The following is a 12,762-nucleotide window of genomic DNA, read 5'->3' as shown; positions in this document are numbered from 1 at the left end:
ATTACAACATATGTAGTTTCGACAATAATTTAAAAAATGCTTCGCGAGTAAAACAATTATTTTCTAAATTAAATTTAAAGAGTTTAAATAAAGAAGAGAAAGTAGAGATTGAAAAATTATGCGCTAAATATTCGGATATATTTTTTTTTAGATGGAGATCGGTTATCAACAACAAATATTTATCAACATACAATTACAGTTAAACCTAATACCCAGCCAATTTTTTCCAAGCCTTATAGATTACCACATTCCCTTCGTAACGAAATTAAAGGTCAAATTGACAATATGTTAAAAGATGGCATTATAGAACCATGTCAAAGCGAATGGTCGAGTCCTATTTTGTTAGTACCAAAGAAATGTGACAGTGAAGGTAACAAACGGTGGAGATTAGTTATAGATTATCGAAAATTAAATGAAGTCATCCACGACGACAAATTTCCACTGCCCAACATAACGGACATTTTAGATTCTTTATCAGGATGTATGTATTTCTCTCATTTAGATTTGTATCAGGGGTACTATAATGTAGATTTGCATCCAGACAGTAGAAATTACACAGCTTTTTGCTCGGGAGAGTTCAGGATGACCAGAATGGCAATGGGCTTAAAGACAAGTCCAAGCTCATTTTCACGCATGATGACGATGGCAATGACAGGCTTAACTTATGAGAAATGTCTTGTGTATCAAGATGATTTAATCTGTTTCAGTCGTGATCTTCCTTCGCATATAACAAATTTGCAGGCAATTTTTGAAAGACTAAGAAAAGTCAATTTAAAACTTAATCCTCAAAAATATACCTTTTTCCAAAAGGAATTGCTTTATTTAGGTCACATAGTTTCCTCGAAAGGTGTCATGCCCGACCCCGAGAAAATAAAAGTTGTTCAAAATTACCCTATCCCCAAAAATACAGACGAAATTAAACGTTTCGTAGCGTTCGTAAATTACTACAGGAAATTTATTCCCAATTTTGCAACAAAAGCATATCCATTAAATAATTTGTGTAGAAAAAATTCAGTATATAAATGGGATGAGGAGTGTCAAAAATCTTTTGAAGTACTTAAACAAAGCATTATCTCACATCCAGTTTTACAATATCCAAATTTATCGGAAAATAATCAATTCATTTTACAAACAGACGCATCAGGATATGCTATTGGAGCAGTCCTATGTAATGGAGGTGGCAGACCTGTAGCATACGCTAGCCGTAGTCTTAATCAAGCTGAGAAAAGGTATCCGACGATAGAAAAAGAGTTATTGGCAATAGTGTGGGCAGTTAAACACTTTCGGCCGTATTTATATGGTCGTCAGTTTAAAATTCAAACCGACCACAAACCACTTGTAGCTTTGTTTGGTATGAAAGATCCATCAAGTCGATTAACAAAATTTTGATTAATTCTCGAAGAATATGACTTTATCGTAGAATACATAAAGGGAAAGCATAATGGACCCGCCGACGCACTGTCGCGATTATGTATAACATCAGATGAGTTAAAAGAAATGCACCAAGGGACGATTAATGTAATGACGCGTGGACAGAGAGCTAGGCAGGCTCGGGATGTTATTATTTCCGATAACGATTGGCTTGATCACCCAAAAATTGTCGAAATACATAGCAAACCGAAGTACATATCTGAATTGCGGTTTATAACATGTAGTGAATTAAATAAGCGTCGTAAATTAAATGAAATAAAAAACGAAAATAGATATTTTTGCTATTCACCTTCGATGAATATTATTTTTATTAATCCAGCTTCTCGATCACAACTATCGCCAAGCGAATTTGTGAGAGAGCTGAATATATTTTGTAAAGAGATAAAAATAAGTGAAATATATTTTATTAAAAATAAGAATAATTGCAGTTTTATACAGAAAGTGATAAGAGAGATACATAATATAGAAAAATGGTCCGGACCACGAGTTTGTATTTTAGAAGATGTCGAGAGAATTTTTGACAAAGATGAGCAGCGAGTAATCTTAAACGATTTCCATATTTTGCCCACAAGTGGCCACGCAGGCATAAAAAGGATGTCTAACAATATCAAAAAATACTATTTTTGGCCTGGTATGGAGGCCGATGTGACAGAATTCGTAAGGAGATGCGATATGTGTCAACGACAAAAGTATTCATCACATCATACGAAAGAACGCATGACTATAACAAGTACAGCTTCGTCTGCTATGGAGAAAATTTATTTAGATCTGGTAGGCCCATTAGATAAAGATAACGATGGTTACGTATATATTTTAACAATACAATGTGAGTTAAGTAAATATATCGAGGCATATCCTTTATTTTCTAAGAAATCAAATGAAGTAGCTAGGAGCTTTGTTAACAATTTCGTTCTCAGATATGGCGTGCCAAAGGAGATAGCAACTGATAGAGGAACGGAGTTTCTATCAAGTACAATGAGCGAGGTATGTAAGCTTTTGCATATAAATCAGTTACACTCGACAGCGTACCACCACCAAACTCTTGGAGCATTGGAGAATTCACATAAGCATATGGGTAATTATTTACGGATTCAAACGGAAAATCACCCTGAGTCATGGAGCTCATGGGTGCCTTTCTGGTGTTTTTCGTACAATACTTCTGTCCATACAGAAACTAAATTTACTCCTTTTGAATTAGTTTTTGACAAAAAATGTAAATTACCTTCAAATTTAAATTCAAGTAAAGTCTATCCATTGTACAATTTGGATAGTTATCCATTAGAACTAAAATATAGACTCCAGGTATCTAGCAAAGAGGCATACGCTAATTTAGTGAATAGTAAGTTGAATAGAAAGCTTAAATACGTGCTAATCCTATGGCGTATAAGCCAAAAGATTTAATTTTAGTACGTAATGAAACTGGTAATAAGTTCCAGAGCATTTATTCAGGTCCGTATAAGGTAATTAGAGATATGACACCCAATGTAGAAATCTTAAAGGGTAACAAACCAGATATCATACATAAGAACAGGACAAAATTGTATATTCAACCAATAAATGTATAACAAAAAAAAAAAAAAAGTGTATTTAGTTAGTAAATAGTATACTGTTTTATGTTATATAATATAAATTCAGTAGGTACCTTCTGATATTGTTAAGTATTATATAATCTATGCTTCTAACTTCTATAACTTCTGATTTAATATAACATGAGTTTTAAATTATGGAGCACCTGTATTTTAAACTATAGGTATATGTATGTGATTATTTTTTTTAAGGTACTTATCTGTAACGACATGTAATATTGTAATAGAGGGTTTAAAGATGGAGGTATCAGTTAGGCAAAAGAAAAATGTACTAGGGTTTAAGCAATAAAACAAATGTAATCATTTATTTTATTTTCAATTGGTATGGAGGTGAGATGTATGTATCACCCATGTACTCCTATTAATATATATGCGTATCATGCGTATGAATAAATCAGTGTTTAATCAGCCTTTGGCCGTTTCACTAGTCTCCACTCGCCACTTCCCTACACTTTGGACAATTCAACCAATGCAGAACCGTTGCGTTTCGGCCGGACCAACTGTCAAAAACTTATCAGAATACGAAATAATAGCCGAACGGCAAACGGAAGGTTACGTGTCCTTTAGCAGAATACGACAACCAAACCGTTTCGGTTTTCGTAACCAATGCGTTACGGCTTCGTTTTGACAAATTGTTAGTAGAATACCAAAAGTTGTAATCAATGCGTTTCAGATCCGCTTCGGATTAAAATAAAATAGCAGAATTGACATGCTGTTTAGGAGAGTTGCTGGAACTATATGTCTAAGGGTTTTAAATAACCAAATAAACTTACGAATTCTACCCGATAGCTGTTCGATTTGGGGATACCAGGATAAGTTCTGGTCTATAACTATGCCCAGATATTTAGTGTTCTTAACCTTGCTGATTGCAGGGCAGGTACAGGTACTATTTGGATTTATGTCACATGAGTGTATTTTTATTTCAAAATTATTACTAGGTTGTGTTCTGTTGTAAATGCTTAAACATATGTAGTTTGTTTTGGAAGTATTTAGATTGAGGAGATTATGTTTAAGCCATGTGCTTACTTTGGCCATACCCCTTTCAGCGTTTCTGCGAGTAGCGTTCCAGTTTGGGCCAGTAAAAATAATAGCTGTATCGTCGGCATAAGAAATAATTTTTGCATGATTAAGTTTCATGTCGCACAAGTCGTTAATATATATAAGAAACAGGGTTGGGCCCAGCACACTGCCTTGTGAAACTCCGCAGACAACACTACATCCCTCACTAATACAGTCGTTAATTTTTAATTTTTGGATCCGGTCCGAAAGATAGTCCCTAAAGATGTCCAATAGGGAACATGCAATAATTTTAGTTTTGATTTCATTTTGAAGAATTCCATGTAAAATAGGTCTTAACATATTAAAAAAATTAAAACAATCTAATTTATCGTAAAAAATGCGGCTTTAAACTGTTCGTTTAAATTTTCGCGCCAAAACGGACCTACACTTCCAATGACGTCACACGTGTTTGACACTGGTCGTGCTTGCCTTCGTTGATTACAGTGTTTCCACAATGTGGGGAAATTCCCCTTTTAAGGGGTAATCAGGGTCCAGAGGGGAAGAAAAAGGGGAAATATTATAAAAGGGGAATTTTAGGTAATCATATATTAAACTTTTCGTTACAACAAAAGTTCCAAAACTACGGCAAAATAATTTTTGAGGGGAAAAAAAGTTCTGAAAAGGGGAAATCGGAATTGAGGCATGGGGAAAGAAAATTTTTATAGTGGAAACACTGGTTGATTATGATAAATTGCAAATTTTCTCGACTTTCCACTAAGTTTTTTGTAATAATTTTAAATGGAATATCCATCCACATCAAGTGATCACAATAATACCGAAAAAATTCGGATAAAAAGTCGTGTTGACTCATGTTTTGTGCCTATGTGTCTATCTACTTCAACAAAGTTTCCAAATGCCTGTGTAGATCACTTTCTAATACCCCAATTAGACTATAGTATAATCATTTGTTGTGCACTTGTGAATCGCTTTTAATTAAAATTGAATAAAAAACAATATTTTCGAAGCATAGTTTTATTTAATAAATTTAAATAAATTTATGAAATTTTTGAAAAACAAAAAAATGTGCATAAATATTATAAAATATTATGCGGAAATACAGCATCTATCCAGAATTTCTTTGCAATATTCATTACAGATACAATGCTGTTATCATATGGCACACAACATTTGCAGTTGTACTTGTGTCCAACATTTTGGTGTTATTTTATTGTCTTTCACATAGGAAAGTATGGCAGCTTTGGTTGAAGGACATTTGACTTCTATTGTATAATTTTCAGTAAGCCCGTCAGGTGTTGCTTCAAAAATAGGATACTCGGCATTAAGAAGTAGTCCAGCTTCTTCAATTTCAATCTGAATTGCAGAAACAAAAATATTAATTGTGTACTACAAAAACCTTGAACCAAACATTACAAATTTCTTTTATTCAAAATATTCAAACAAACAAACACCACCAAACTTACCTTTTCTTTCTTGCTTACTACTTTTAGAACTTTTTTTCTAGTATTTTCCCTCTACTCATCGCAATGGAAGTAAATTTTGAATGTTCTCTCATAATTGCGTTCAGAAGGGAACCATTTATAGTTCTACAGTGAGCGGTTTCATAAAGAGTTGAACTAGTAATTCTGCCGTACCTGTAAAATAGAAAAATAAACTTATATACAGCTAATATGCCAATCAAGTTTATGTTATGTGAGTATGATAATGAGTTTATTTATTCATGGTATTTTAGTGATAAATACAATAAACAAAACTAAGCTAGAAGACTTACTACTTACCTCAACTCAAACCACATTGGTGAATCACTTTGATGTTTGGTGGTGGAAAATACCATATTTATATTATCAGTGGTCATTTGCTTTGATAATGCTTCAAGAAATGATTCTGGAGAGTCCAACTTTCCAATCAAGCTTGAACACACCTTATGAATGCTTGTCTTCATGAAAGTAGCGAAGAATACTTCCCCGGCAATCTTTTTTATTGACAGCATCTACAAATTCTTTTAAAATATCCACCTAAAAATATGCAGTTATTATTGTAACACACATTTAACTTCTTTTCAATCTCTTTAAATAAAAAAGCTGCTTACTTGAGAGAAACTGTTATTGACTGAAACTTGACCCATTTCTTTGGCTTTTATGAAAGATTTTCCAGAAGCACATGTAGATAATTTCAACTTCTTCCAATAGCATGTGACGGACGTAATTGGAGGCTGCTCAGACCTTCTGTGCAACCATAGCAATAGTGCAGCAGCATGCTTGCACCCACCTGTATATGATAAAGTTTTAGTCATGATAATCCATACCTCATAGCATTTAAAATTAATAATCTTCTTTTTGAACAGTTTAATTATTCATTAATATCGTAATACTTGACTTGAAGCTGCACAATCTTTGCATTGGTAGGACAGAACTAAGCTTTGTGCTTCATTTATTACAGCTGTAACACGATAACCTTCTTTTCGTACTTTGTGCTCTGGAGTAACTCGACTTTTCACTGTACATAATTCTTCATCTCTTTTAATTTGCACATAACCGATTGCGTTATCGCCGTAAGATTCTCTCGTTGAGCTAAAATATAACTGCTATGTTTAGAAATTGCTGAATAAAATGCAAACAACGTTTAAAAACATTCATGCATACCGTACTAATTTAGTGCCTTTCATTTCTACACTTGAAAACTCTGGACTCACGACAAAAAAAGTTACTACCATGTCGACACTAACTTTTGGTAAATTTTTGGAGTCTGTTTTATTAAATCCAACTTCCATTTTTATTAAAAACGTAAATAATAAGCACTGCTGCCTATTAATCGCAAAGTTAACTTCTAAAAGTTGACACAGCACGAGTGACGTCACTGAACGCTGATTGGTGTTTTGAAATACGTTTCGTTTAACGTAATTTTAATTCGTAATAATTGCAAAAAATCAACATAATTTAAAATAAAAACGTTGAAGAAGTCCTTCTTTTATATTTTTTTAACATTTTATACGTAAAATTTTCATAAATATCATATTTGCATCTTCCCTATTGTTTATCCCTAATTCCAATTTTTTCTAATTTTGCCAGTAAGATGGGGATTGAAACCGTATCAAACGCCTTTTTCAGGTCAATGAAGCATGATAGGCATTTAACCCCTTTATCCAAATTTTCAATTATGGTTTCAGTCAGAGAGGTCACTGCATGTTCTGTGGAGATTCCCTTTCTGAAACCAAATTGAGAATCAGAAAGTAAATTGTGGGCATCCAGGTACTTTAGAAGTCGAATATTTAATAACTTTTCAAGTATTTTTGATAAAACTGTGAGCACTGTTATGGGCCTGTAATTATTAATATCCTCACCCTTTCCGCCTTTATGTATTGGGGTAATAATAGACTCTTTAAGTCTAGTGGGAAATATACCTTTTTAGAAACATGTATTTGCCAAGTGAGTTATAATAGGTGTGATTTCATCTTTTGTATGTTGTATGTAACGAGTGGGAATACCGTCCCAACCCGGAGCACTATCTGGTTTCAGACTTTTTATGATATTGTCAACTTCTTCACAGTCTGTTTTTAACAAAACGAAGGATTGGGGCTGGCTTGGGAGCTCATTGAGATACTTATTTATTTCACCTGTGGATATAGATGATTGGATGTCATTCGCAAGTTGATTTCCGATATTAGCAAAATAATTATTTATATATGTTGCCGATTCCAATGGGGTGGGCTTCAAATCGATTAGTGCTGAATTAAGATTTTTATTTTTATTATTATAAGTTATCGATTTAATATTTTTCCATAGAAGTTTATTATTTTTAATTGTGTTATTTATTAAAGTCCTTTCGTAGTTTCTCTTAAGTTTTTTGATTAATTTAGTGCAAAAATTTCTATACCTAGTGTAAATAGTTTTCACTGTGTAATTATCAGGATCATTACGTGACTGTTTTTGAAGATTATTGCGATTTTGAATACATCTTAAAATACCCTTGGTCATCCAGGGTTTAATGGTGCGTTGACTCTTGGGAATTTGAATTGTAATAGTACTTTGCTTCAATGTATCCATTAATGTTTGTATAAGAATATTTGTAATTTGGTTAGGGTCATCACAAAACAGTAAATACGACAGATTTTTTTGCTTTAAGTAATTTAGTGCGCTATCAAAGTTAACTTTAGTACCGTAAAATGTGGCAACATTACCATATTTTTAGAAAGAAATCTATGTACTTTTTTGTCTATTAGACGCAAAGATATGAAACTTTTTCTAAACACTTTTATATTACACAAAACTAACTAATTTAAGCTGTAGCCGTAAATTAAGAACGTGGGTAAAATTGACACATTTTTGGTAACTTTACCTATGCATTGTATTCCGTTATTATTGCGTACAAAATAATTCCCTAGGCAAAGATGACAATAAATTCGGCCGAGTTATTTAAACTAAACCAGAAAAGAAGAAAAATATGTTAAAAAGTGGTAACACTATCAACAGGTAAAGTTGCCAAAGGATTCATTGCAGTTTACATACAAATATGATTTGACTCATAGGGCTGTCAAAAAACGGGAACAAGTAAACATTTTTTTCTGCAATATAATTAGATATATTAGATACATAAGATTATTATTTTGAAAAAGGGGAAAGCAATACGTATGTAAATGAAAAACAACAAAAATACTTTTGTTTCTTTATTGTTAAATTAAAAGTGAATATAAAAATTGCACATTTTTGTACTTCTTAAGTACAAAAATTAATAGTAAAACAGTCTTAATCTCTTTTACTTATAAATTAAAAAAGACTTTCTGAAAAATTAACTTCAACATAAAATTCAAAATTGTGACAAATGGCCTTAAAAAAATTAATCTTAAAAACTATAGGGTTCGAAGATTAAATGGCACGACTTACAGAGGACAAAACCAATTAAAATTTAATCAAAATAAATATTATCTTCCTCGTTCATAAGAACATATTTTTCAGGATATTCTGATATTTGTAATAATTGAACAGATTTTACTATAGAATCTTCTGGCAGATAATTATCTTCATCCGCTTTTTTAGGCATAACAAACAGAATACCATCCTTCATGCGTGTTATTTTATAGTACGAAACTGAATATTTTTTTTCATGTCTATTAACATGCTTGATTATGCCGACGAAATACTTCCATTTTCGTGAATAATATCTTGCTAAGATTGTGTCTCCTTCAGCCCAGCTAACTCCATCATTCTCGATCTTTTTCTGTACTTTTATCTTTTTCTCTTCTGATTCACCCACTTTTGTCTTTAAAAATTCATTTTTATTTATATAATTCTTAGTCTCAGTATCATTTTGTGTGATTTTCTTTTTTGTATATTTCTGTTGTCCTGTCTCAAAGCCATTTTCTATTTCTTTCTGTTTCTCTGTGGGATCATTAAAATTTTTTGCATTCTTCTCTTTTTCTTTCTTAGTTTCACTCTCTGTTTCTTTCTCTGTGTAATCATTGCCTGTCATTTCTTTTTTCTTTTTTGTGTCTTTTTGTTCTTCTTCCGCAGTTTCATTTTCTGTGTTATCTTGTTTCTCTTGTTTATCCTCTAAGTTTGCTGTCTCTTTTTCTGTGTTTATTTGATCTTCTTCATCATTATTTTGTTTTTCTAGATCTGTCTCAATTTTATTCTGCTTTATTTGATATTTATCTGTGTCATTATTGTTTTCCATGTATTCTATTTTTGCAATTTCATCAAATATTCTGCATTCAATTATGTCTATTCTTTTTTTTACATCATAATCAGTCTCATCATCTAAATCTTCTAAGTCATATATTTCTATTTCACTGTGAACACTATATTCTGAATCTTCTGTGGTGGTCGACCCAATGTGCTTGCATTTTTTTGCCGGTTTTGTATTTTGTAAGTTTTTTTCTTTTAAAGAGCGCTTTCGTCGCTTAATTTGGTCTATAGTTGCTTCGTCTAATTCAATTGAATGTTCATCATGTGAAATATCATCTCCGCTTAAATTTCCACAAATTTTTACTTGGATAGCCGATAGTTTCCCACTGAACTCATCAATTTTTGTATCAAGTGTTTTTTCTTTGGATTTTATCTGGGTTTTACGTGTCATTCTAGCATCAGGTATATATCCTTCTTCAGATACTATTAGGTCTAAGTCTTCTTTAGTTTTTGCTTCTTTTTCTAATCTATTTTTCTTTTGTTTTTTGTTGTCCGTTTCAACTTGATTAAGCTCTGATGTAGTGATTGATTTTCCTGGCTGGACATTTAACTTTTTGTTTCTCCCTCTTTTTATTTCATTTGGTTTTCTGTTTTCTTTCAAATAATCAAGTAATGTTTGATCCACAGAAAAAATGGTCTCATCTGGAAGACATTCGGGAATTTTCTTATACACTTGTTGAGGATTGAATGGAACAATACCTGTCGCTCTAAATCCACTCACAACATTTTCTTTCTTTGTCATGTTAACTTCATCCATCACCTTTGCAAGTAGAGGTGGAAAATGAGACTTATTAAGCCCTGCTTGCTTCGGATTTTCTATCTTGTAAGTAGTTAAAATTTTTCGCCAAACCTTTTTCAAGGGGCCAAAGAACGCTACATCCAGCGGTTGAGTCAGATGAGTCGAATTTGGTGGCAGAAGGACAAATCGAATATTATATTTTTCACACAATTCTATGACTTCCGAATTGATGTGGCTGGAAAGGTTATCGCCAATCACGACCTTTGGACCTTCTAGTTTTCGTGCCCAAGGCACAATTATGGTGTTAAACCAGTCAAGAAACGTTGTTGAATCGAACCAACCACTTTTGGTTCGATTAAACCGCGCATTTTCAGGTCCTCCTTCGACCCATTGACACCACAAGCTCTCCGCTTTATATACAACGTATGGAGGCATCACTGATCCGTTGGCTGTACCTGCAAACATGACTGATATACAGCCCTTAGAACTGTTCATTACGCGTTCCGGATATTTAGTACCACGACGAAAAATACATTTAGCAGAGCCGGGGTCGTCGGAGAAATTTGTCTCATCATAATTCACAATGTGCGTCGGAGGCACGTTTTCCAATACAGACTTTATATTATTGAAAAACTGCTGAAATTCTGACAGAGTTTTTTCTGCTCTGGCCCTTTTGATGTTCTGCACTGCTCTCAGACTTAGTTTGTCGCGGTAGCGCTCAATAAAATTTTTTACCCACCATTCACCGGGCATTTTATCATGAAAAATATCGCTCCTATTATTTTTCTTTAAGTATTCATGGACCAGAATTCGGAGATCAAGTTGCGTCAGCGGAGCTCCGTAATCTGAGGCCACAATAAGAACTTTCACAAAGTTCAGTTCTTCTTCTGGCGATAACTTGAAGGGTGGCCCTGGTTTGTCGGAATGTTTCTTTTTTACTTTTTTTTCAATAGTTCTTCTTGGTATGCTAAAGGTTTTTTCGGCTTCGTAAGAAGTCATTCTTTTTGTTTCTACCATCTCAATAGCCAAGGCCATCATCTCATCGGTGTAATTTTTATAGGGCCTAGCCCCAAGCTTTTTTCTGTCTCTTTTTTTGGGGGGCATTCTGAAACAAAAAGATACTTACCAGATAAGCACACATAAGCATAAAGCATTCACAAAATCCCCGAAAAGCCTGAGGTCAAGAAACAAAAAATAAATAAAAATACACATAATAAGAGCATTTTTTCATTTAAAATTACTTTGTACTAATAGTTTTCCATCATTGTTTTGTTTTGTTTTTTGGGTGTGTTAGTGGCCAACACTGGTATCAGATTTTTTAGGCTGCCTAATACAATAATGACAGCCGGGACCAATGGCTTATACGAGCCTTCCGAAGCTCGGAGGAACTCAAGAAATTTGTATGCCACTTGTGGGCACCCACCCATGTGCAGACCACGCCCGGTGTCGCTTAATTTGCGAAAGCGCTGGTTATGCGCACTCCCGTCGGGCCACCGAGCTCCTCATGAAAATAATCATCATGAAAATAATCGAAGTTATTCAAGCACTTTTATGCGTTAGTAGCGCAGGATATTCATGTTATACACATACCTATATAAAAACAAAACATTCACACGTATCAAACAAAGCACGCATACATAGGTACATGAAATACCTAATTTATGCCAACCCTAGCTGTAGGTAAAGTTACCACAAAGCAGTCGGTGTCAACTTTACCTAACCTCAAACAACATTACCTCTACCGATATTTCAATGAAAAAGAAAAGTAGCGATTAAACAATTAATCAGATGCAATCCCGACCATTTCCTACATGCAATATCAAAATAATACTCACCTCTTACAATTATTCTACGTTCTGAAGACACAATTTGACAAAAATTGTTGGACGACGCTTTCCCACGCCTTGACAATGAACAGCCATATTGAAATAATCGTCAGTGTTGCCAGTAAGAAAATTATAAAAAATGTTTCCCTACGCTATTGAAAAAATACTACTATTTAAACTCCGTTTATTTAATTGCAATTTTTTAAGATAGGCAACTATAAGTAAAATACCTACAATATGGAAATCTTGCCACGGGTTTGGTAATGTTGCCACATTTTACGGTAGTAGTTTTATGTATATTTTCATTTACTTTTACTTTTTTAACTAATAAAACAGTTGTAGCATGGTCTGTTATTGTGGTATTCAGAATAGCAACAAATGCAGAGTCTTTCTTCCTATTAATTCTTAGCATAAAGTGGTCAAGGCAGTTAGATTCTCTTGTAGGGAAAGAATGTCCAGGCAGAATGCCCTGAGCAGCAAGC

The 12,762-nt window shown here is 33.5% G+C and overlaps 1 protein-coding gene and 1 long non-coding RNA gene across 2 annotated transcripts; both read right to left on the bottom strand.

Annotated features, from left to right (window-relative positions):
• Window positions 1–5,175: 5,175 nt before the first annotated feature.
• Window positions 5,176–6,298, bottom strand: LOC132904281 (uncharacterized). The gene is made up of 3 exons (XR_009657553.1): window positions 5,813–6,298; window positions 5,498–5,668; window positions 5,176–5,387 (listed from the first exon to the last, which is right to left on the bottom strand). It is a non-coding gene; the product is annotated as an uncharacterized LOC132904281 (long non-coding RNA).
• Window positions 6,299–8,791: 2,493 nt separating this feature from the next.
• On the bottom strand, window positions 8,792–12,554 carry LOC132904249 (uncharacterized). The gene is made up of 2 exons (XM_060954174.1): window positions 12,515–12,554; window positions 8,792–11,559 (listed from the first exon to the last, which is right to left on the bottom strand). The coding sequence occupies exon 2, from the start codon at window positions 11,556–11,558 to the stop codon at window positions 8,937–8,939; it is 2,622 nt and encodes an 873-aa protein (XP_060810157.1). The 5' UTR covers window position 11,559; window positions 12,515–12,554; the 3' UTR covers window positions 8,792–8,936.
• Between the last annotated feature and the right edge of the window lie 208 nt (window positions 12,555–12,762).

Source organism: Amyelois transitella, chromosome W (genome assembly GCF_032362555.1).
Source record: "Amyelois transitella isolate CPQ chromosome W, ilAmyTran1.1, whole genome shotgun sequence".
NCBI lineage: Eukaryota > Metazoa > Arthropoda > Insecta > Lepidoptera > Pyralidae > Amyelois > Amyelois transitella.
Note: the sequence above shows the minus strand (reverse complement) of the source record. Positions and strands in the feature narration are given on the sequence as shown.

Bases quoted from the DNA above. Each gene is read 5' to 3' on its own strand.
- LOC132904249 (XM_060954174.1), bottom strand. From the start codon at position 11,558: ATGCCCCCCAAAAAAAGAGACAGAAAAAAGCTTGGGGCTAGGCCCTAT.